Raw genomic sequence first — 25,609 nt, 5'->3', positions numbered from 1 at the left:
TGAGTGTGGGCGTAACACACTACTGAGCTCACCTGTAAGCCTCCAAGGGCGACGGCACGGGGCTTAGTATAGGACCCACCTGACGCCGACACTCTCCCTCCAAAACCTTGCGCACGTGAGTGACAAGCAGGAGAATCAAATTTGCGTATAAGTAACTCAACGGTTCCTTTCACGCTGGCTCATGAAATTCCACGTTACTTTTCAATGCAGCTCTCACACGGGCATTGCTTACCCCTAGGTAGCTGCCAATCCCTTCAGCAGCAGGCTTTCAGGTGGACATCTGTCACGCACGTCCCGCCACAGAGCGCGCAACACCTGCATCTGCTCCAATAGCCAAACAGTAATTCAATCCAGCAGATCTTGAGCTGAGTCACGTTTTCATGAGCCATGACTTATTTGATATTGACAGATTTATTATTGAGAAGAAAAAACACATCCAGCTATATGGCACACAAAATCCAGTGTCTGATATCCTTTTTTCTGCTTCTTTCCCACTTAGTGAAGCTGACATATACAGGGAAGAAAGTTAAGAAAGTACGGGCACACATTGCAGCCACTCACTTGAGGAAACACACAACTAACAGGAAAGAGAATCTACGTCCTTGCTGCCTTTCTTTTTGTACATCATTATCTACGTTCCTTTCTTCCTTCTTCCTGTACTTTTAATTGTACCTTAATATTTATCTCTCCTATTGTTGTGGTCTTTCTATTATTCTGTGGTGCAGCTCACAAAACACCCTACAATATGGACACACACACCCTCGGACTCTGCGCCTCGTCGTTGCCAGGCACTCGCAGCACGTGATCTGTAACACAATAACATCGTCCCTCCCACCACCTGTGATATGAACACACCTAATCTCTCTCACTGACACTTCTTGACCCTCGCGCGACGTTCCGCCCTAGCCACACTGGCGTTTTCTTATCGTGCACACGCTTCAGGCTCTTGGAGAAACAGGGGCGGGCAAGATTAGTAAAAGAGAGCGTAATGTCACGTATATTAATCAGCCTTTCCTCCACATCTTCCCCCCCCCCCACCTTCCTCGCTCTGCCCGGTCTCCTTTATCATCTGTTGATCAAGATAGGAGTGACATGACTAACAAGAGGCAAAGTTGTCCTAACGAGTGTTTCTTTTCTGTCTGAATAAAAAATGTAGGTCAGAAAGTAAGCGATTTTCACCACGGGTCTTTTTATCCTCTTCCCTACCTACGTGCTCTTTTCCTCTCATTTCATTCACTCAAACGGCTGAGTAAGGACTAAAAGACCACCGGGTGTTCCCATTAAGAACTCGTAAACCTGAGAGAGACCCCACTACACTTTTACATTCAGTGGAAGGATCAAGCTGACGGTAAAGGAAAGTTGCGATCTCGTGCTGACTTTTAACCTGCGCCGCCTCGCCTGAATCACTCTGCATAGGATGTCTGAATTCCTCAAATATTTTTCGCTACAGAGTTTGAATGCTTTACGAAGAGAAGGAAAAAAAAAAGTGGAGAAGAATATTAAAAGGTTAATAGACATCACGAAATGAGTGATTAAAGGAAAGGATTGAAAAAAAATGAAGTGATAGATAAAAGGAAAAAAAAAAGAAAAGAGCACGTATTAAAAATATATATCATGAAATAAGTGATAAAAATAAAAGGACACTTATCTTGTTCATGATAAATGCTAAGCGTAAACATAGTGGGGAAAATAAATGAATAAATATCAACAATACCCTTTCATACAACAATCTGTCTCAGGCTGCAACAGTCACACCTGCATACAAACATTATTATTCGAACTGTCCAAACGTCATGACAACAAGACCCATGATATCTAATGGCCAGACTGCAGCGCCCCATCGCTTCATCATTTCCTTACTTCTGGAGTTACCTTGCGTTATCTCTTATCTCTTGCCACTCTCAACATGTAAACACGGAGTGGATTCCTACTCAAGCATGTGTCGCTTCATGCTCCCCCCATACGGCTGTGTCATCCCCCACCCGGCCATGGTAACACACCACGCCTGTCCACCGCACCTCTGAGAGACGCTATATATATATATATATATATATATATATATATATATATATATATATATATATATATATATATATATATATATATATATATATATATATATATATATATATATAGACAGGAAAGTATTGGTGTGCTTTGCATCACTTCTCCGCAGGCAAGCTGTCACGTTCATGCTCTCCACAGGTGAGGATGGAGTCAAATTTGCTGAACATATTGTGGAGACCGGTGGAGGAGGTGGCGGCCTTCCTCAACACACTGGAGGTGTGGGAGGCGGTGCGTCCCTTCGTGTTGTGGGGACAGTTGCTGGTGTTTGTGTACTTCCTGCTGGTGGCCACTATCGGGCGGCGCCTCAAGCTCCGCAGGAAGTACGTGGAGCTGCTCGATGGCGTGTTTAACTTTGCCGCGTTCAAGCTGTCAGACGACACCAACGAAGAGGAAGAGGACGACGAGGTGACGACGAGCAGTGACGAGGAGTAAGTGGCATACTTATAGCCTGTCCGTATTGTCAATAAGGTACTCATTTGCAGTGCAACCTTCTTAAAATACTTCTTTGTTGTTTTATCAGGGTGGTAATTTGTCCCGAGTCACCGCGGGCGGTGCCGGGGTCAGCCGAGGGTTCATTCAGGTTCCAGGATCCGCTGCCGTACCTGTCGGCGGGCATGCGGGCCGTGGTGTCAGACTGCGTCACCAAGAGCTTCACCTCAGCTGAGTTGCGCACCTGGAACATGCTCTCCAGGTCTTTAATAGCAAAAGTCGCTACATTTGGTACTCTACATTTTAATCAATATTTAGCGCATACAACTCAGTGCAACACATAGTCATGGTGTCAATTAGTAGGCGAAGGATCGCGCCTCAACCCCTTCTCCCCCACTAACGATCCATCCTGCGCATGCACCACCTCCGCCCCTACAGGACAAAGCGGCAGCAGTACCTGCGCAAGAGTCCTTCCCTGACGGTGTTCTGGGCGGTGGGATTCGTGCTACGGTGGGTTTTTCTGATGCCTGTGCGGGTGTTGCTACTGGTGATCAGCCTCACCACGCTCATCGTGTTGTGTGCCGCCGTGGGCCTCCTGCCTCCCTCGGCCTTCAAGCGGCGCCTCAACAAACGGGTGGTCATGTGGTGCTTCGATTTCGTGGCTGGCTCTCTTTCCATCGTGGCCAGGTGAGTATGCCGCACCTGTGTCATGTCCTTGCTCACACACACCTACACCGCGCCACAGTACCATGGTACCATGGTACCATGATGTGGCGTGTGCAATGTCACATTCTTATCCCAAGATCTGTAATAATAAGCTATGAGCTAGCACTGAGAGGCTCCGCTCATGATCAGGCCTTGATAAACACACACACACACACACTACCTACTACTTCTCTCTTCGCCGCCAGGTTCCATAATCCTGAGAACAGACCCAGTCATGGGATCGCTGTCGCCAACCACACGTCTCCCATTGACTCCATGGTGCTGGCGACGGACCAGTGCTACGACATGGTGAGTGTGGCATGGTCAGGGAGGGAGAAGGTAATGGACTAACACGACAGCAAGATTGGGTATGGAACTGTGGTATGGGGGAGGAGTGAACTCATCTGAGAATAAGAACCATATTCTAAAACACTTCCGCTCCGCACTCCCACTTCTTTCAGAACTCTGCAGAAATTGAAGTGACACGAATCTTAAAGGTGTTTTTTTTTATGTTCTAGTGATAGAGTAACAATATTTCAATGTTATTAACACACATCATACCTTGCCACCCCCACCCCCCCACACACACATAAACCAAAGCAAAATCAAATTTTCAGCTACAAGTACATGAATAACAAAATAGTAGTAGTAGTAGTAGTAGTAGTAGTAGTAGTAGTAGTAGTAGTAGTAGCAGTAGTAGTACTCGTACTTATTGTTGTTTCGTTACCAACTTCGCATTTTCAATATTTCAGTGGCACTTTTTTATTATTTGTTACATCCGAATGAATTCATAATTAAAATTTAAGAATGAGAGTCAAGATAAGCAGAGGGAGGTCACGTGACACTCCCACGCCTCTTCTTTACCTGCAGGTAGGGCAGAGGACACGGGGACTGCTTGGCTTGTTTATGGGCGCGCTGTCCCGGTCATCCTACCACATCTGGTTTGAACGCAGCGAGAGCAAAGAAAGGTCAAAAGTCATTCAAGTGTAAGTTCATTGTCTTGCATGTGTGCTTTTCAATATGATGCGTGTGAATTAATGGATCGCGCCTGTCCGCAATTTTTCCTGGATTTTGCTCGTGTCCTTTTTTTTCATTTCTCTTTTATGTTTGAGAGGAAGAGTACTTTTTCTTCTTTATTCGTGTTGTTTGTCAATCATCTTATTTGTACCGTATTCATTTAACGCTTAGCTCTCTCATCTCTTATCAGTGTCTCATATCAACCTTGAGTGTCTTCAGATAGCAGCTAAGACGCATCACTAAAACCCTGCCGTCAGTACTCAACATGCTTGTTTTCACCGGTTTTTTCCAGTATTCTTTGTTTCCTTACTTGATAGGAGGCAAAAGTAAGAACCCTTCTTAATCCTCCAAGCACAATTTAAGGAAACGGTGTTCTGACAAAAATTACATGTCGTTGTCGTATCAACATTGCGTGTATCTATATTATGTCTTAGTCACTTGATACGACAGCCACACGCACTCGGCTGCAGCGTCTCACTTGGGACTTCAAACATACTGACTAATTCATCTGAAGGCGAGATAAATCCTCCGCCATGAGAGGTCTTGGCCGACAGGGGAATCGAATCTCGGACACGGAGAGCAGGACAGCGTCTCGTACATTATGGTCACTGGTATAATTTCTATAGCGTTGATGAATATTGAAATAAACTTGCCGACTTTAATTGGCGGAGAGGACGGAAGAGGCGGAGTAGTCGAGCTTTGGCCATGGCACTATGCAAGTCATCTCCATCTCCGTCAATACTTAAGTGTCCCTGTTTTCTTTCCTCACTGCCTTGTTTTCTTTTGTTGTGGCAGGATCCAGCAGCACGCTCAGGATCCTGAGAAGCCACCCATCCTCATTTTCCCTGAAGGCATCTGTCTCAACAACACCGCCGTCGTGCAGTTTAAGAAGGGAGCCTTTGAGGTACTACGCGGAACACTCACCCTCCTATACGAGTATATCAGTAGTACCTTAGCCTTGTCCCATGTGACAGAACAGTCCCAGATAAATAAGTATACTGGAAAACTTGCCTTCGTTTACGAGAGTACGTTGAAATTTAGGCCATAAGTACCAACATCTGATCGCCAGCATCACGAAATTTCCTGCACGACGCCATTCACCTACCCAACACCACCACCACCACCACTAACCACCACCACATCAACATATTACCACACTACCATCATGCAGCCATTGCCATTACCACCACAATCTAACCTCCACCACTTTTCATAACACCACCACTCACCACCACGTGTATCATCACCATTACCCTACCAACACTCTATTATCATTCCTACACTGCTATTACTTTCACAACAGACGTTAACCATCATTCCCTGCACCGCCACCCTCACCACCACCACCGCCACCAGTGTTCCTACTACTATTACTTACTACTATGCCTTCAACAGGTGGACAGCGCTATCTATCCTATCGCCATTCGCTTTGACTTGCGATATGGTGACCCGTATTGGTACCAGAACACCTTCACTGGTTACGTCTTCTCCATGATGACCTCCTGGGCCATCGTGTGTGATGTGTGGTACCTGCCGCCTACACGTAGGGCTCCTAATGAATCCGCAGCAGCATTCGCAAACAGGTGAGAATGATTGGTTGGTGCAATAACAACAACGAGGCTATAACAGGGTCTTGTAGATAGGTGAAATGATCTGCAAGGTGCGTTACGTAGCTTATGTTGCGTAACTATGTACCTTTTTTGAAGTACTCCCCCTCATTCCTGTTAAAACTTTTATTTCCTCTGTGTTTAAACTTTAGGTCACATGATTATCAGTTAAAGTAAGGTATTCATTAGTCAGAAATTGTGATTCATTAACAATCATGGTTCCCCTCTCGCTATCTGACCTTCCGTATCCCATGACCAGTCTCCTTCATAAAAAAATAAATAAATGAATGAATAGATAAATTAGAACAGACAAATACATGGAATAAAAATAGGGAAAAAAATAAGTGACGCAGTACAAACCTATGTAGTAGATGAATGAAGTAGACTGTAATCGGATTGATGGTGCTGAATCAGAATCATCTAATTTTTTGCTCTAATGACTTGCCTTTCCCGCCGTGCCACAGGGTGAAGGCCCAGATTGCCCACCGGGGAGGCTTCGTGCAGCTGGCCTGGGACGGCTTCGTGAAATTCGGCCAGCAACAGAGCGAGGCGTGGCAACGAAAGCGAGGCGAGTGGCGGCAGCGACAACAGGATGCCTTCGCGCGGCGCCTCAGCTTAAACGAGGCAGAGGAGCGGAAGCGAGAATAGCAGCGTTAAACGGGAACTCTGTGTGCGCGCGCGCGCGCGCGCGCGCGTGTGTGTGTGTGTGTGTGTGTGTGTGTGTGTGTGTGTGTGTGTGTGTGTGTGTGTGAACTATTAACTATTCAAAGCGGCATTTCTATAATGGGAATATGAAAGTGGGAAGGGAAAGAGAAGCGGACTGTAGAGAGCCACATGTAACGGTGGCGGGCACGCAAACTTCACTCCACATAGGAACAATCAAAGCCAGTCATGATTTATTCTCTATTTTTTTTTTTTTTATATGGGAAAGGAAAGAAGACTTTTCAAACCTTATGCAATAAATGGACAGTTTCGTGATTCTCATCATCTTTTATGTGTCTTGTTTGCCTCTTGCTTGGCTTGCGTCCCTTTACCAACACTGGAACAGCAACACTGGGTAACACTGTAATGAAGTATATATGACAGTCTCTCTTCACCATTGAGCCTTAGGTGATAAAGAAAATGGGCAAATTTTAAATTAAACCTATCGCTGAGACACAAGAACCTCTCACTGCAAACTGTACAAGAGGAAGAAAACTAATACCCCACGTGATGAAACCTGTCCGACTCTTGGTGACCTTGACAGCTGGAACGCTGCCTAACATCTTGCAGTACAGGACTGACTGACTCATTGCTTCAAGGCACAGCACGAGTGTAATATAACGCCATACAGCACTGAAGGAGGAAGACAAGCCTGCCCTGCTCTGAAGAATTCGAGGCATCATCTTCACATCACCAAATACAAATTCAAATATCAAGTACACTTCTCCAGCAGACACACAAAAGTTTCAGCTTCCGAAAATAAAAACAATGAATATGAAAAAAAACACCAGTCCGTTACTAGCTACTCGACGGCCAAATTGGGTTCTTACCTGATGATTGGCAATGAAAAATAAAGTCCAGCGCCAAGTCACAAGTCACGTCGATTACACTGCAATGATGAAATAATAGAGTACTGATAATGAGAGCGATGACAGAGGGCTCCACTCCAAAAGCCATCTGCCGGGGCCATCTCCGCGTCTGCCTGGAGATGAGAGCAAAAGAGGAAATAGGCCATTATTGAAAATAGAAAAAAAAAATCTAGAAAAAAATAACTCCGAGTTGAGGGAGAAAAGTGATTCCATAGCACTTGTGAATGTTAAGGAAGAAAAGAAAGCCTGAGAATAATGCTTCATTGGATTGGGATTAACCAAAGCATGTACTGTGAAACTGTGTTTTAAGTACTTATTCGCATGCTCAACATTTCATCACACGAGGGAGGAGGAAGAGGAGGTGGAGGAGGAGGAGGTGGAGGAGGAGGAGGTGGAGGAGGAGGAGGAGGAGGAGGAGGAGGAGGAGGAGGAGGAGGAGGAGGAAGAGCAGGAGGAGGAGGAGAAAACAAAATAAAGGAGGTGCATAAAGACGAAAAGAGAGAAGACAGAAAAGCAGTAAGAGAAAGAACTAAATAATAATCCAATAATAACAAAGACAATGACAATTATAAGAAGAAGAAGAAGAAGAAGAAGAAGAAGAAGAAGAAGAAGAAGAAGAAGAAGAAGAAGAAGAAGAAGAAGAAGAAGAAGAAGAAGGAAGCAAAGTAAACTCTCAATACGAACGAAGAGGAAGAAAACCAAGCTGTAGGAGTGGCAGCAGCAGTCTACGGTAATAACTCACCAGGTATTGTGGCGCGGCTCACCAACATCCCAGGGACGCCAGCACCTAGGGAACCGTTGTGCATCGTGGAGGACCCTGACGTGTGCACCGCCGCCGGCTCATCCCCTGTGTGGGTCAAATTAAGGTACAAATGAAGAACTCATACATGTACAAAAAGACTCCTATGGCATTCTCAAAGTTATCTCCCTACTGTCTATTTAACTTTTTAGGACCGGCACCTCAGTGGACCTTTTTTTAATCAATTTATTTTCTACTGCCCTTGGCCGGATTTCCCTCTTACGTAAAACACACACACACACACACACACACACACACACACACACACACACACACACACACACACACACACACATACACAAAGAACATTAAAATGATGCAAACTAAATAAATATCTGTCACACAGCTAAGAAATCACTCATGGGGACACACACACACACACACACACACACACACACACACACACACACACACACACACACACACACACACACACACACACACACACACACACACAGTACCGACCCACCGTTGACCACGAGGACCTGAACGGAGGTGGAATCAGCGAAATGCGGCATACAAGTATAATTTCCCACGTCCTTCTTGGTGGCTCGAGTGATGAACAGTTTGGAGGTGGTGTAGAATGGGGTCTTCTCGATCTCCACGCTCACGCCGCCCCTGCAGGAGGAACACCGCCGTAAAGAATGAGAGGATCAAGGATTTGTAGAAGGGCAGTGCGTTGAGGATAGGAAGGAATAGACGATAGGAAAGGCAGAGAGATGGATGGATGGATGGATAAAGAACTCGGCGAATACTGTGCTGAGCAGGGAATGGAGAGAGAGAGAGAGAGAGAGAGAGAGAGAGAGAGAGAGAGAGAGAGAGAGAGAGAGAGAGAGAGAGAGAGAGAGAGAGAGAGAGAGAGAGAGAGAGAGAGAGAGAGAGAGAGAGAGAGTGGGGGGGGGGAGGAATTAGGAGAAGCAAAGACGAATAGGAAGCAAGGAAGTAAGGTACGAAGCATATCTACGAAAAAAAAGGAAGGGGAGGAGAGAGGCGAGAGACGTAAGGAGAGCAGATGGAGGAGGGAAGTGATGAGGAGAGTGAAAGAGTCGATGAGGTATAGACTCAGAAACACACGATATTGTTTCTGTGCGCCGCTTATACACTGGTTCCCGGGCCTTCACTATTACGCCGCCTGAGTGCACCAATTCGCAAGGGAGATAATAATAATAATCCGCCGAGCCAAGGGAGTGGAATCCGGAGAGAGAGAGAGAGAGAGAGAGAGAGAGAGAGAGAGAGAGAGAGAGAGAGAGAGAGAGAGAGAGAGAGAGAGAGAGAGAGATGAGAGACAGCAAGGAGAAGCTTTGCACGCTGAAGTGAAGCCAAGACGACGCCACACAAATTGGAAAGCAGAGAAAAGGAAAAGTGATAATAATAATCATGAAGAAGATGATGATGATGATGATGATGATGATGATGATGATGATGATGATGATAAAAATAATAATAATGATAATAATAGTATCAATAATAATAATAATAATAATAATAATAATAATAATAATAATAATAATAATAACAACAACAACAAAAATAATAACAATAATACCATTAACGAAAAAAAGAAAAAAGATAGAGCAAAACGAAACTGGTTGAAAATACATCTTAAGCACGGACGCACGCACGTGCACGCGCGCGCACACACACACACACACACACACACACACACACACACACACACACACACACACACACACACACACACACACACACCTGGGCGAGTCGTAATCAAGGGGTTGGGCGTCGTGGAACCAGGTGACGCCGCCGACATGGTCCGAATGCGTATTAAGAGTACAGGTGAGGCGAATGGTGGAACCTCTCTGCACGTACACCTCCGTCGGGCCGTTAATCCTCGCCTGCTGGACTTATGGGACGAAAAAAAAAAAAAAATTATCCTTGAGAACATAATATCTTTTAGCTACTTGAGAACATGGCAAGGATTCAAACGCATTATAGTGTATACATACCTTACAGCTTATCAGTGGACACCGAGAGGACAAACAGTAAATGTGAGCCATCCTAGCAGGAGATAGAATCTGATAGGCAATGATCAGAACACTGTGTTACATCTCAAGATATGTCGAGAAGTGAAGCAAGAGAGATTTCAACCCCTTCAGTACTGAGACACATCTTTACCTTGAGATTTGGATATGATTAGACGATTTTATTGACATTAGGAAGGGTCCATGGAGGTCAGAAGATTAATAGCCACAGTCTTCATTATTCTAATCCCCCACATTAGTTTCTGAAGCTGTGTAAAATCATAAAATAGTAAGCAGAATGAATATGAAAACGCGTCATAGTACTCAAGGGGTCAAACGTAGAAGAGCAAGTGCGCCATAACAGAATAGTAAGATATCAGATCAAGTTTGCTGATATTAACAGATATCGGAAGAAATGGAAGTAAGGAAATGAAGTGAAAGGCATGAATGGTTAACTTTGATTGTAAGACTTCACATCATTGTCCTGTTTAAGTTCAGAAGGCGACTTTGAAGATTACTCTCTCTCCAAAAGATATTATCAAGTATTTAGTAGTTTTTTTCTGGTGTTACTATGATTGAAACTACAAGGCACCAGAAATTCACGTCCTGCAGTGCAATTAAAGCCACTGATGACGATAACTGATTGCGTAACAAGCTCACCAGTCTACATTACGTACAACACAGCACGGAAAACCGGAAAACATCATACAACGCCTACAGGCCAACTACACCTCGTTAACCACCAACACGGGACACACATCCAGCCACATGACGGTTTTTTTTTTTTTTTAAATAGGGCACATTGTTGACTAGCTAAGAGGTGATCAACATTAAATTCATTCCTCTCTCTCTCTCTCTCTCTCTCTCTCTCTCTCTCTCTCTCTCTCTCTCTCTCTCTCACCTTCCACTATTAAGTTATACAGGAGGTACTTCTTGTCCTTGCCTGAAGCTTGACACTCATAAACGCCAGAATCTCTCAAGGTCACAGGATTAATTACCAGCGACCACTGATCGCTCTCCTCGGCGTGCAGAGCCTGCGGGAGGACGGTTGGAGAAGGATTGGCAAGATGAGTGAAGTAAAGGCAGAAGAAGGTCGGGGATACAGAGAAAAGAAGCGGAGGGAGTGAAAGAAGAGAGGGTGAATATATGTTAAAGAGAGAGAGAGAGAGAGAGAGAGAGAGAGAGAGAGAGAGAGAGAGAGAGAGAGAGAGAGAGAGAGAGAGAGAGAGAGAGAGAGAGAGAGAGAGAGAGAGAGAGAGAGAGAGAGAATAAAGAAGGAGATAAACATGTAGACAAGCAAGAAAAACACAACAAAAGAAAAGAGGAAAAGAAGGAGAAAGGAGGAGCAAAGGAAGGATGGAAGATTAAGTGATGGAGAGGGTGACAGAAGGAAGGAAAGAAGGAATGAATGAAGGAAGGAAAGAAGAGAGGGAGGAAGGAAGGAAGGAAGGAAGGAGAGGAGCCGATGATGTGAGCGGCGAGGTTCAGCGCAAGTAGAAAAGCGAGAGGTGAAAAGAAGACAAATGAGAGGGAATCTGAATCATTTCCAAAATACTCACGAAAAATCTCCCTCTATAAAATTAAAGTTAAAGACAATTTCAACTTTATTTAACCATTCTCTCTCTCTCTCTCTCTCTCTCTCTCTCTCTCTCTCTCTCTCTCTCTGTGTGTGTGTGTGTGTGTGTGTGTGTGTGTGTGTGTGTGTGTGTGTGTGTGTGTGTGTGTGTGTGTGTGTGTGTGTGTGTGTGTGTGTGTGTGTGTGTGTGTGTGTGTCTTACCTGGAAGCGGTCATCGTTGGTAAATGTATACACGCCCACAGTCAACACGTGGAGGTCCCTTCTTCGAATCCAAGACACCTGCAGCATAACAGTACTGTAAAGACATCTAAACCACTTCCTCCTTCATTACACAATGCACCAAGACCTTGGATTCCTCTACGAGCTTAACCTGTATCGTGTTTTTTTTTTTTTTTTCACACTGCACCACGTCTAATTCATACGTGTTTCTCAGCCAGACAGGGTATTTAAAGTGACCTGTGTTTATGTGCATTTCACCATCATGTATTGTAAAATATAGTTATGTATGCAAGTTGTGCATCTCTCCATCCCTATGTAAGGTTTGTTTCCTAGATTCATCTCATCTTTATATGAGTTATATTTTTGTCCCTATAAAATGTACATTTCTATCTATCTCTCTCTATATATTTTTTACATCTCAACACACACCAATAAAAGTTAAATTTGTAGTTACACATCTAGTGTCACATCTCTGTACGATTAATAATCACAACAATGACAGCAGCACCTCTCGCGCTGATCACCTACCACATGCTTGCCAAGGTGCTTCACCACGCACGTAAGCACAACTTTCTGTCCCACCACGGCCGTCAAGTTCCTGCCTTCCAGAGCCTCCTCGAAGTGTGCTTCGTCCTCAGTGTTGGCGCGACCCCACGTAATACGAGGCACTGATGCAGTCTCTCCTCTTCTATCTCCTCCTCCTCCTCCTCTCTTGTTTCCCTTTTGTGGCTGCTGTTGTATTTTTTGGTCTCTACTGCCGTCACCACCTGTAGGTAGAAAACGTAGTGTAATAGTAGTAGTAGTAGTAGTAGTAGTAGTAGTAGTAGTAGTAGTAGTAGTAGTAGTAGTTGCTGTAGTGGTGGTGGTGGTAGTAGTAGTTGTTGTTGTTGTTGTTGTTGTTGTTGTTGTTGTTGTTTTGTTGTTGTTGTTGTTGTTGTTGTTGTTGTTGTTGTTGTTGTTGTTGTTGTTGTTGTTGTTGTTGTTGTTGTTGTCGTTGTTGTTGTTGTTGTCGTAGTTGTTGTTGTTTCCTTGAAATCACTCTCTCTCTCTCTCTCTCTCTCTCTCTCTCTCTCTCTCTCTCTCTCTCTCTCTCTCTCTCTCTCTGGCGCATGGGGATGGTTAATATGCACAGGGCGAGGAAGGAAGACCAAGATGAAAGGCGTGATTGTTCATGAATTAAGGAATAGAGGATACGAAATATACATTGAAGAGACCAAGATATAATAACCACAAATAAAAGAAAAAAAGTTATTTCCTGAGTGAAATTAGTAAAAGTAAATCCTCAGGGAGAGAGAGAGAGAGAGAGAGAGAGAGAGAGAGAGAGAGAGAGAGAGAGAGAGAGAGAGAGCAATCAAGTCGCGCCAATCATATCACCAAAGCCATGCCCTGCCAATAAGTGCATCAAGCTTTCACCAATCACACACGAGCTATGAAAATTCACCAGGACATGTATCAGCTCACGCCACTCACTCGCTCTTTCCACAAGCAATCCTCTCGCTCCTCTCACTCATCCCAATAAGCATCTCCTCTCCCGCAGATTACATTTCCCCAATCACGATTGGTTCGATCTCTCATTTCTAAACTTGAGGTTAAGCTTTAATCCCTTCAGTACAAGGAAGCATTTTTACCTTGAGTTTTGGGTATGATTTAGACAATTTTGTTTACTTTAAGATGGTCTATGGAAGTCAAAAGATCAATGGCCACAGTTTTCACTATTTTAATCTCCGCATAAATTTCTGAAGCTGTAAAGAATCGCCAAATAGTAAGCAGAATGAGTAAGAAAACGCGTCACGATACTGAAGGGGTTAAACCCAAGTTGTGGAAGAACCAAGGAATACTTCATGATTTCCTCTCTTTGTAGTATGAATCGCCAATCAAGAAGAGGAGACGAGTATTGATTGGGATTTGCAAGATTAGACTTATTAGCATGTTTATCCAAAGGGGAGTTCATACTTCAGTAAGTTGAATGAGGTATTGTATTGTGGTGATGGTGTGGTGGGTTATAGGTATCACAGACACACACACACACACACACACACACACACACACACACACACACACACACACACACACACACACACACACACACACACACACACACACACACGAGACCGTAACGCTACCATGCCTAAACAAGTTAACGGGACAATGACAACACTAACAGAATTTCCCCTCCACCTGCACCCTCTTCCTCTTCAGTCCTCTTTTACCTCTTCCTCCTCCTCTCCCTTTTCTATCTTTGCCCTCTCGCCATGCACATTCCTCTCTCCCCTCTTGCCTTTCATTCATGACTAGCCGTCGACCCACCATCTTCCCTTTCTTTCCTCTTCCTTTTATTACCCATTTTTACTTTATTCTCCCTTCCTCCCCAATCTATCAGACCAACACGTGGCAGTCCTTGTATGACGCTTATTGATCTATTTTCACTCATTATCCACTCATTAATGTGCTTACGGTGGCTTCTTTTAGAACTCCCTAAGGACGCAGCACCGACAATCTCCGGAAGACGAGGAGGATATGTGGAGGAGGAGGAGGAAGGGGAGAGGAGGAAGATGAGGAAGGAAATGTATGGGACTTTTAGGTCTTTTATTATATTAGTACATTAAAATCTTCCTCCATCTTTCTTTCTTTTTCTGAAAAACACACACACACACACACACACACACACACACACGCCCGGTAGCTCAGTGGTTAGAGCGCTGGCTTCACAAGCCAGAAGACCGGGGTTCGATTCCCCGGCCGGGTGGAGATATTTGGGTGTGTCTCCTTTCACGTGTAGCCCCTGTTCACCTAGCAGTGAGTAGGTACGGGATGTAAATCGAGGAGTTGTGACCTTGTTGTCCCGGTGTGTGGTGTGTGCCTGGTCTCAGGCCTATCCGAAGATCGGAAATAATGAGCTCTGAGCTCGTTCCGTAGGGTAACGTCTGGCTGTCTCGTCAGAGACTGCAGCAGATCAAACAGTGAAACACAGAAAGGGATGGTGTCTGAGACATGTTAAAAAATATAGTTTCCCGCAGTGATGTATTGAAACGTGGAACAGTTTAAATGAAGAAGTAGTGTCTGCAACGAGTGAGCATACTTTTAAAGTAAGATTAGATAAGTGTAGATATGGAGACGGGGCCACACGAGAATAAAAATGGCCCTGTAAAACTACAACTAGGTAAATATATATATATATATATATATATATATATATATATATATATATATATATATATATATATATATATATATATATATATATATATATATATATATATATATATATATATATATATATATATATATATATATATATATATATATATATATATATATATATATATATATATATATATATATATATATATATATATATATATATATATATATATATATATATATATATATATATATATATATATATATATATATATATATATATATATATATATATATATATATATATATATATATATATATATAACCTATTCAGTGTTTCTTCTTCCATTTTCGTCTTTATTTTATTGCACTTTATCTATTTCCTCCCTTTTCCCTACCCATTCATTTATATTCCCTGCCTCTTCCCTCTCCTTTTTTTTGTCTACATTCTCCATAGAGAGGCTTTCAGCCTGAGAAAGATGGAGGGAAAAAAAAGAGAGGAAAAAAGGAAGGAAGGGTGAATGGGAAGGGACAAAGAGATAATTATGAGTAGTAAAAGTTAGGATAATGCATATTAAAAAAATATTGAGGAGAGAGAGAGAGAGAGAGAGAGAGAGAGAGAGAGAGAGAGAGAGAGAGAGAGAGAGAGAGAGAGAGAGAGAGAGAGAGAGAGAGAGAGAGAGTTATAGGTACATAAGGAGAAAATAATACAAGTCACTCACCTGGCATGGCACTCGCACAGGTAAGCAGAAGGTAAAACAGAGCCAGGCAAGTTGAGATGCTCGTCATGTTAAAGTACACACACACACACACACACACAAGTTCTCCAGGTATAAGTAATTCAACCAGCAATCTTGCCGCCACTCGTCCCAACAGGAATGAATCAGTGTCTCCTCTCAATCACAAACACGCGCATAACGAAGCTAAAAAAAAAAAAAAAAACGTGAACGTTTCGTAAACAACACACTGACGCGCGTATTAACACAATATATTGATAGAAAACAAATAATAAAACACACACACACACACACACACACACACACACACACACACACACACAAATAAAGCTGGCGAACAATTAATACACACACAAATCAGTACACACCACGTCAGTTTTCTAGATCAGCGAGCTATTTGTCATTGCAAAAATGCATAACTGAGAGAGGCAGTCAACGCTTAGAACACAAAAAAAATACGAGATGAGCGCAAGAACAACCGGCAATGCATCCTTTCCACCCGGCGTATCTCTCACCCAGCAGACCAGCCGATGCGCGCGACCTCCACCCTTGGCGTCTAAAGGGAAACTGAAACGGTCCAGTGCTGCCAGTCACAGGGTTGCCTGACATTACACATGAAAAAAGGACAGACCTGCTTTAAAAAAAGAACATTTGCCTCCAAAAAAGGACAGCACAACATAAAGTGTGTGTATTATATATATATATATATATATATATATATATATATATATATATATATATATATATATATATATATATATGTGTGTGTGTGTGTGTGTGTGTGTGTGTGTGTGTGTGTGTGTGTGTGTGTGTTTAAGGTATGTGTTTAAAAGTGTATAACAGCAGAGAGAGAGAGAGAGAGAGAGAGAGAGAGAGAGAGAGAGAGAGAGAGAGAGAGAGAGAGAGAGAGAGAGAGAGAACTTGCAGGGTTATATGAAATTTAACAACATTTAGGCTAGACTGGGAGGCTGGGAGTGGGAGCGCTTTTTTAAGGGAGTTGCCGGTTGCTTATTATAGTTACCAGTCTGCGATCCCACAGAAAAATCATAAGTTTATAATATGCTCGATTTATTTTCATATAACACAAGAACAAATATGATAAAACAATAAAAGATAGGAAGTTGCAGAAACAAATTTATTGACTGCGTGTTTGAAGGTTTGACCGGATCCGTGGTTCACAATGAATAAACAAATAAATAAATAAATTTTGCTGAAAAAAGGACAGAAAAGGACAGATTTTGACTGTCCTTTTTTACAAGAAAACTTAAGGACAAACAGGCTAAAAAAAGGACAGACTGTCCTTAAAAGGACAAACATGGCAACCCTGCTGCCAGATGCAATGACTCACATTTCCCCAAATCCGAGTACCAAAATTCCCCATTTTGGAGAAAATTTTCCCATTTCAAAAAGTTTGGTTTTAATTGAGTTTTATTTGAGTTATAGCTAAAAAAAAAATACCAATTTCTTTCTACTTTTAGTATGGACAATAGGATACTGGCATAGTTAACTAAAAGATCCAATTATATTTATGCTGAACACACTTTTAATCTGAAAACTTAAGTACAATAATGAAAAACATAGGTAGTACACTTCTCAAAACTTTAAACTAAAATGTTGCATTGATTAGTTAACCTTAATCCTATATCATATACATGAATCACTCTGAATCATACATATCAGAGGTCATGCGTTGAAGAAGGGTGCTGCTTACAGGAAACTAAAACAAAAATCCTCTTTCAAGATATCGCCTAGTATGGAGCAATCCAACCAATGTTTTAGTGGAAAGTGCATTTCTCTGCTTGGTCTTCATGTTGTTAACTAGTGAAAATATTCTCTCAGCAGCTGCACTTGAATGTGGAAGGCAAAATACAGAAGAAACGAAATAAGACAACTGAGGGAACATTTGTGATCCATCTCCTTTTTTCATCTCCGCAATGGTTTGCCAGAGTCTTTCTGTGTCAATACTTGCATCTACTTCAAGATCTGTATTCCTAAGTAGTCTCCATTCATTATCTATCTCATTCAACTTATTTTCTTCAATGATTCCTGGAAGTAAGCTGACTAGTGGGGCAATGGATGGTTCACTTTTTTTCAGCACTACTTTGGAATCAATGAGCCTCAGGTGTTTAAACACTGCATTTCTGAAGGGAAACCTTTTAAAAATTTGACTCACACTCTCAACCAGAAAGTTTAAACAATGTTTTTGAAACTCCTCTAGATTTGGGCGAGACAAGCCATGAGTGTTTTGTGCAATAGCTGCTGTTACTTTACCTCCCAAGTAAATCTCATTTAGAGGTAGAAAGTGTGAGGGATTTCTGTACTGAACATTTTGAACTGCAGTGTTCTGTAGATGATCCCTTTTTATGTAACAATCCATAATGGTCCTACACACAACAGACACTGAGTCATACATCAAGTGAATCTTTGGCCTCTCAGACTGCATCATCTTGTTTAGGTCAGTAAAAAAAGGCAAAATGAATTCTAGAAACTGAAGATACAACTTATTTGTAGGGTCTTTCAAGTAATGCAAGATCTTTTCTGCTGCCATAATTCTCTCTGAGAATGCAGCATCAGTGAAATAAAGTATTAATGCATCATACTGTTCTAGAACCCGACACACTACAGCCTGAAGGGACAGCCAGCGAGTCTGACTGGGATGCAACAATTTGTGCGGCTTAACCTTCACAAAATCTTGGAATTCCTTCAGCTCTGATAACCTCTTAGGGCTTGACATAAAATAATTATATACATCTCTTGTCAGCTGCTCAACTGCCCTTGGAAGACTCATGCAAGCATATGAGGCACACAAATGGAATGAGTGACAGATGCATTTCATAATGAACAGATTAGGGACATCAGTCACAAGGCGAGAAGACAGGGAATTATGAGCACCCATCATAGCGTTAGCACCATCTGATGCAAAACCTATCATATTCTCTTTGTAGGGAATCCCATTATCTACAAATACTTTAACAATGCTGTCATACAAGCTTTGAGCACTTCCTTCCTGTACAGGGACTAAATCAAGAAAAACATCATTAGCTTCACCGCCATGTATCAGACGTGCAAGTAGGCACAGGTGTTTAGTGCAACCTTTGTCGGTTGACTCATCAACTATAATTGAAAACTTTTGAGTCTTTACATTGTTGATCAGCTCTTCCTTGCTAGTTGCACCAATTACATTCTTGAGTATTGCAGTAGTCTTCGTCCTACTGCATGCAATATGTTTAGCAATCTGAGAGTCACTACATACACATTTTATTAGTTGGGGTAAATGTGTCATGATACTCATAGGTAGGTTATGTTCTGCAACAAAAGCTGCTAGTCTTATTTCACCTTCTTTTACCTCCTTATCCAGTGATGAATGTCCTCTAGCAAATGACATTGACAATAGGGTAGGTTGTTTGGCAGCACTACTGGCATTAGTTTTGTGTTTTTGTCCACCTGCATGTTTCTCTAGCTCGGATTTCTTTGCATTAAGTTCACAATCACAGGCTTTGCAATAAGCTCTATTTTTACTCTTTACACTCGGTTGCAGCCATCCCTTGAACAACGGAAGTGATTCCCAGTTAGGTGAATATTTCTGAGAATATTTCACTTTCTTTACTGCCCTTGGGGGAGTGCCTGGATCATCGCATCCATCATCGCCCTCATCCGCCATGACTCGACTCGGGTATACCTCGACTCACTCTCACACAACTGTACCAAATGAAAAAGAAATAAGAAAAATGTTAGGCTGATTTTACCGGAGCTCTTTCGTAAGTTAATAATTTGTCTCAAGGAATATTTCTTCCAAATAACACTGATTTACGACACATTTCGTTAGTACTCTCTCTCTTCTACTCCATAGGACAATATAACCTAACTCTATCGCAAATATCAGACTATTAGAAAGAAATAAACATACCACTGTAAGAAGTTAAAGTCGGTGTGTCGTGTGGCCCGTGGCGTAGGTGGCAGGGAGTAACTCAGTCACAGGCACAGCTGTCAGCCTATTACTACGTAATACGTATGTGTCGCAGACGCAAACTGGATATGTCCACCCACTTCCACTCTGTTATCACTTGTCCGTTTCCTACTAGTGACTACCTCTTCATCTTGAAATTATTATATTTCCATAGATACATCCGTTAAAGTTATTATGTATCATATTATTTATATTGATGTGTTGAAGAATTACCAAATTAAGAGAAAATGCTGCTCCACAATGAAAAATTCCATATGTTCTAGTAAATCCGAAGTCGCATATGAAAATTCCCCAAAAATGGGCATGAATTCCCCATTTCCCCATCAACATCATGATTTCCCCAAAATTAGGGAAAATTCCCTGAATCTGGCAGCACTGCTGAAACCGGAAGGTAAAGACCGTAGCGTAGACTAGAGCAAGTGAGTCAGCGCGTGAGCCTAGTCGAAGAGAACTAATAGGCTTGAAAGAGAAAGGGAAAGAGCAGAATAGGATGAAAGAGGTTGATAAAGAATTGAGTTGTCATAACACCAGAGAGTAATAGTTTTGGTACTAATGTGGTGATAGTGATGAGGAAAAAGGGTGGTGCAAGATGTGTGAGAACATGAGAGAGAGAGAGAGAGAGAGAGAGAGAGAGAGAGAGAGAGAGAGAGAACGATAATGGTATTTTCATAAGCAATTTATAATATCTAAGATAAAATAACACCCAGTAAAGAAATATATATTCTGGCCAATGCCATTGAGCTGAAGCTCTTTTATGAAACTTATTGCAGCAGCAGCAGCAGTAGTAGTAGTAGTAGTAGTAGTAGTAGTAGTAGTAGTAGTTGTTGTGGTGGTGGTGGTGGTAGTGGCAAGTCATTTACAGATGAAAAAATTGAGGAAAACTATCAAGATAAAAATAACAGTCAGCACAGAGGAGAGAGAAAAAAATCTGAGCAAAATAAAGCTGATAAGATTGAAAAGATGACACTCATCAAGAACATAAATTGGAAAAAAAAATGGAAATATAATAAAAAAAGGAGAACAGAAGCATTACATGTCCATATTAGTAATTCTAAAGACAACACTCACCCATGAAGACACTCCTCCCTCAGTCACCATGCAAGAACAAGGCCCATGGCTCCTCTCCCTTAACACCAATGTTGACCCCAGAACACAGGAGTGGGTGTAGGTAAGAAGTGGTGCCAGATTTATGGGAGCCAACTATTGTATGACAGGGGACTCCTGCTTCTGTCCCTCTCCCTCCCTCCCTCCCTTTGGTCCCTTGGCTTCATTGTCATGACTTCTGAGTGATGCTGAATTTTTAAGATAAAAAAAAAAAATATTAATGCTTTCCTCATCCTTCCCCATACTAATCTTTCCTTTCTCCCCTAGATCAAGACCACTTAATGCCCATACAGCTCTAACACAAAAATCCTTCTTTCAGTAAAAGCATTGACAGAAGACACTGTCCAGCCTTCCATTACCTTAATGCTTTTCATGCCATGCTACTGCCAGATACACACTTTGACATTATCTCATGAAAAGAAAATCTTGTGTAACTTGTTCTTTGAATTTGCCCATTACCATCTAAGTCATTGTAGTTACATAAACCACCATACTGTTCTCGTTTTTAAGAAGCTGCCGTTTTGTAACTTATCAACACATATAGCAGCTGGTAACTGTGTACATAAATCAATGTATTTCTTAATGGTGATTTGTCTTAATCAAATTGGAAAAGAGCATGACTGATGAAAACCACAAGTCATTCAACAGCAGTTCAAAAGATATAGATGAACAAGTACACCAAACTCCAAAATCATTTCATCCTGACAGCCCACAATGTGGAATGAAACAAATTAGGTACTCCTTTGCAAATATTTATTAAGATTAGGTCATATTGTCATTTTTGTTTAAATCTCCATTTCATTAGTCTAAATACATGGCAGGCAGCACCGCTATTGTCGTAGCAGGTGGCCAAGTAAACAACAATAATGGAGTCAATCAACAATGAATGAACTTTCCTCACCAAATATAATAAGAACGTCCTCTTAACTCAAATCTAAATTATCCTGATATTAGTGTCTTATAATTATTTGAGTTATTGGATTCAATCAGTGACATTACTAATATTATATTAATGAAAAGCTTTTGCATAATGCAATTCATATCCTTCAAAGCGATTCCCAAATGCTTTGAATAAACAGCCAAAAACATTAAGTTTATTTTGGAGATGTTCATGACAACAGCTCTCAAATTCAGTCACATAAATTTAGACCCACATGCAAAAACTACTAATGCAGATTTCAAAATACTCCATGAGAATAGCACATTTGACTAGATTTTTTTTTTTTTTTTTTTTTTTTACATTAAGGCCTATAGCGCCTGTAGGCACACTTGAAGAGTGTATGGGAAGCGCTGTTCAGCTTCCGCCCATTAGTGGCGCAGGCAATTTTATTTATAGTGGTACCCATATTAGGGCCCATATCACCCCCGAAGTTCATCTTGGGTGTAACCACCTAGAACCTGGGCATCATGGTGACATGTAGGTAACTTTAAACCACTCGACAAATGGCAAAGTATTTAAGGCTGTATGTGGTGGGATTCGAACCTATGCGTGGACGTCTGCCCGATCCCACGCTCATCACCTTATCCACTACGCCACCGCCTCCCTGAGACAAGACTAGAAACCCAAACAACCTTGTATGTCTCTATGAACACAAACCAACTATTCTACCTTTATACACTATACCCTAGGGCCTAGTACTAGAAGGTTCTACCCTCAGTTCACTCCAGCACAGAGAGACTGGGAAGGCCACGGCTGGCATAGAAAGGAGTGTAAAGCTTCCACCCTCTGCCAGCACACACCCTCAACCCTCAAGCAGCCACTCCCAAACTAAAAATACTAGATAAAACAAGTCCTCTTACAATACATACATATAATAATATACAGACATACTCTTTAACCATACAATGTTCATTTGTATTAGGAAAACTCATGCCCCAATCCCCATTGTTTTCTTTATGGTGTGGACGGATCCAATTTGTCATATGTCATGCAGGAATGGGAGAGTTATGGGAAGGGTACTGAAGAATGGATTAGGTTCCCTGAGAGAGAGAGAGAGAGAGAGAGAGAGAGAGAGAGAGAGAGAGAGAGAGAGAGAGAGAGAGAGAGAGAGAGAGGAGAGTGAGAGAGAGAGAGAGAGAGAGAGAGAGAGAGAGAGAGAGAGAGAGAGAGAGAGAGAGAGAGAGAGAGAGAGAGAGAGAGAGAGAGAGAGAGAGAGAAAAGAAAGTTAAATAAAGAAATGGGCTTGACCACTGGTTACCCAAATAACTGGAAAAAGAATGGGTTACTTATAGAATAAATCAACAAATAAGAGGCAGTTTTAACAACGTATAAGCAAATTATGAAATAAACAACTCACAATTCTACAGAGATTCAACTCATAAACTTTTTAAAAATAACACAATTTTGCTTTTTACTTTGATTTTTGCATGCAAAATTTATACAAATAAATAAATATCTACACTGATTGATAAAGAAATATCGATAAAAAAAAACAATTAGAAGCTAAGTTTTGGATATTTGATCGATGAATGTTTTTATTTTAGGGTCAGAAAATGTCATTTCTGTTAATAATGACTGATCTGTAGAGAGATTGGCAAAGAAGGGGATCCAAACCCAAATTGTATAATAAACCTGCAGTAGAGAATGGGTATAGTGATGGTTGACAAAACACAACACAAGGCATGACTATTCAGAAACAGATGAGTAGCAAGAGGTGAGAATATCAAGCTGATGCACACACACAAATGGAAAAAAAAAAAAAAAAAAAAAAAAAATGAATAAATAAAAAAATAATATCTATATCTATATCTATCTATCTATCTATCTATCTATCTATCTATATATATATATATATATATATATATATATATATATATATATATATATATATATATATATAATGAGCTAATTACTACAGGGAAAAGGTGTACATCACCATAAATAAGACAGTATTCATATTTCTTCAGAATGCAGTAACATCCTTTTCCAAAACTCCATGAGACAACAACAACAAATATAACAACCACACAGATGGCTAATGGAGACCCTCTACTGTCCCCAAGCCTTTACTCCATTACTAACAATGAGGCAACAACAAGGCAAATACTGATACAAAGGAAGCTTGCAGTGTTCCTAGGGGCACAGCACAACAAGAATGTGAAGTATGTATATAGTATTGTCAAATCCTATGGACTGTCAATCATTACCTTCGGTACATATGCAGGAGGAATGATGATAACAAATATCTGTTAACAAAGGAGGAAATAAAAGCTAATAAAAAGAGGAAAAAGTTTCAGTTTACATGACAACACTTGTATGAAAATTAATGTTAAAACATGGAGAGAATTTAAGTAATCATGAATTTTTCAAAAATAAATAAATAAAATAAATAAATAAATAAATAAACCACAAAATTTCAAAGAATAATTCAGTTTGTATTTTGGTAAACTGCTGGCATTCCTTGCTACTAACACTTCACTTGTGAAGGTTCCACCTATCATAATTAACCTCAACATGAGTACTAATTGCTTATGTCTATCTCAAAACAATATTTAATAAACTAGATGAAGATAACATGTAAAAAATAAATAAAAGGAGAGGTTATCAATCTTCTCTGAGGAGTTAAGCCACCTGAAATATCTCAATACCTTATTAACCACAGCAAAATCTCCTAAATGATGTAGTATCTTCTGAACCATCTTCAAAAAGACTATGACCAACATCACAAACTGCATCTTTGTCATGTAGTCTAACTCCTGTTGCAGAATATGCATGAATATTTTTATAGCGTCATAAATTACATGATCACGCCTGAAAGCAATAAAAAAAATACCACTACCATCACTCACCATGGTCTGTATTCCCAAATGCTTCAACAGCTTACCTTGGAAAAGCTGTCAGGCTTTAGAAGTTATTTTGCAGGAAGCTCTAGGGATGCTTTCATGATTCTAGTGATATTTCAACTAGGTCTTTGTAGCATCAGTGATTGAAAACACCAATGAAAACCTTTGAAAACAGCAAGTGAGAGAACAATGTTTCAGAATATAGACCCATGCGAGAAAATGTATCACTGTAGTGGCAAACATGATATTTCAGAAGCACAAAACCCTCAGGTTTGCTGAATAATGATATGAAAACCATGTTATTATCCCAGAGCTAATTGCCTATAAAGATAGTTTAAAGTGCATGAATATAGAATTTCCAGGCAATTTTTCATGTTTCTTAAAAGTTCTAAAAGAGCTTATTTCCTCAAAGAAAAATCAATTATGTACTTACATATTGTGAACACAGAATTTTGCAATATTTAGAAAACAGGTAATTGTATTATTATCAGTATGCAGCAATGAATCTCAGAAGCTTATCAAAGCAAACATTTCACTAACACATTCCAAATATCAGTTACATCACAATCAATCCCATGTAATGTGACCATAAACAACTTTGGAAAGGAAATTATTCAGGATTAACAAAGTAAGGACAAAGTCTCTACATAATTGCAACCATATATATATATATATATATATATATATATATATATATATATATATATATATATATATATATATATATATATATATATACAATGTACAATAAAAATATATCCTGCATGCTTAGTGTTCTAACCTGCAGCTCACCTCACCACTGTCCCATTCCTAATAGGTCCACCACACTAATAGTAGTGAGGCTGGAATGAAAGGGTTGCTTCATTATCAGTGGAGATAGTGATGCAGTTTCATTACCAACAACACT

At 40.9% G+C, this 25,609-nt stretch overlaps 2 protein-coding genes across 7 annotated transcripts in view; one reads left to right on the top strand and one right to left on the bottom strand.

Annotated features, from left to right (window-relative positions):
• Window positions 1-6,812, top strand: part of LOC123509391 (glycerol-3-phosphate acyltransferase 3-like) — an 8,449-nt gene extending 1,637 nt beyond the window's left edge. The window contains exons 2-10 of one of the 4 annotated variants that reach the window (XM_045263679.1): window positions 2,206-2,495; window positions 2,588-2,758; window positions 2,935-3,183; window positions 3,408-3,510; window positions 4,072-4,187; window positions 5,014-5,122; window positions 5,614-5,801; window positions 6,290-6,511; window positions 6,550-6,812. In XM_045263679.1, coding sequence (XP_045119614.1) covers window positions 2,212-2,495; window positions 2,588-2,758; window positions 2,935-3,183; window positions 3,408-3,510; window positions 4,072-4,187; window positions 5,014-5,122; window positions 5,614-5,801; window positions 6,290-6,473 — 1,404 coding nt within the window. In that variant the 5' untranslated portion in view covers window positions 2,206-2,211 and the 3' untranslated portion in view covers window positions 6,474-6,511; window positions 6,550-6,812. Of the gene's footprint in view, window positions 116-2,205; window positions 2,496-2,587; window positions 2,759-2,934; window positions 3,184-3,407; window positions 3,511-4,071; window positions 4,188-5,013; window positions 5,123-5,613; window positions 5,802-6,289 lie in introns of all 4 variants that reach the window. The other 3 variants (XM_045263678.1, XM_045263680.1, XM_045263681.1) reach the window with 3 other exon arrangements.
• LOC123509390 lies at window positions 6,753-19,934 on the bottom strand. Of its 3 annotated transcripts, XR_006676188.1 has the most exons (10): window positions 19,756-19,920; window positions 15,834-16,034; window positions 12,499-12,737; window positions 11,953-12,030; window positions 11,076-11,208; window positions 9,906-10,056; window positions 8,665-8,813; window positions 8,139-8,243; window positions 7,358-7,509; window positions 6,753-6,888 (listed from the first exon to the last, which is right to left on the bottom strand). XR_006676188.1 is itself a non-coding variant. In XM_045263677.1 (9 exons), exons 2-9 carry the CDS (start codon window positions 15,898-15,900, stop codon window positions 7,412-7,414), a joined length of 1,020 nt encoding a protein of 339 aa, XP_045119612.1. In that variant the 5' UTR covers window positions 15,901-16,034; window positions 19,756-19,920; the 3' UTR covers window positions 6,949-7,411. The 3 variants fall into 3 exon arrangements, 2 of the variants coding, with proteins under 2 accessions (XP_045119612.1, XP_045119610.1); XM_045263677.1 differs by lacking the exon at window positions 6,753-6,888 and having other exon boundaries at window positions 6,949-7,509; XM_045263675.1 differs by lacking the exons at window positions 6,753-6,888; window positions 7,358-7,509; window positions 8,139-8,243; ... (4 more) ...; window positions 12,499-12,737; window positions 15,834-16,034 and adding an exon at window positions 16,719-19,547 and having other exon boundaries at window positions 19,756-19,934.
• Between the last annotated feature and the right edge of the window lie 5,675 nt (window positions 19,935-25,609).

Source organism: Portunus trituberculatus, chromosome 27 (assembly GCF_017591435.1).
Source record: "Portunus trituberculatus isolate SZX2019 chromosome 27, ASM1759143v1, whole genome shotgun sequence".
NCBI classification, from domain to species: domain Eukaryota; kingdom Metazoa; phylum Arthropoda; class Malacostraca; order Decapoda; family Portunidae; genus Portunus; species Portunus trituberculatus.
The sequence above is the reverse complement of the archived record's forward strand: the minus strand, read 5'-3'. Positions and strand labels throughout refer to the sequence as shown.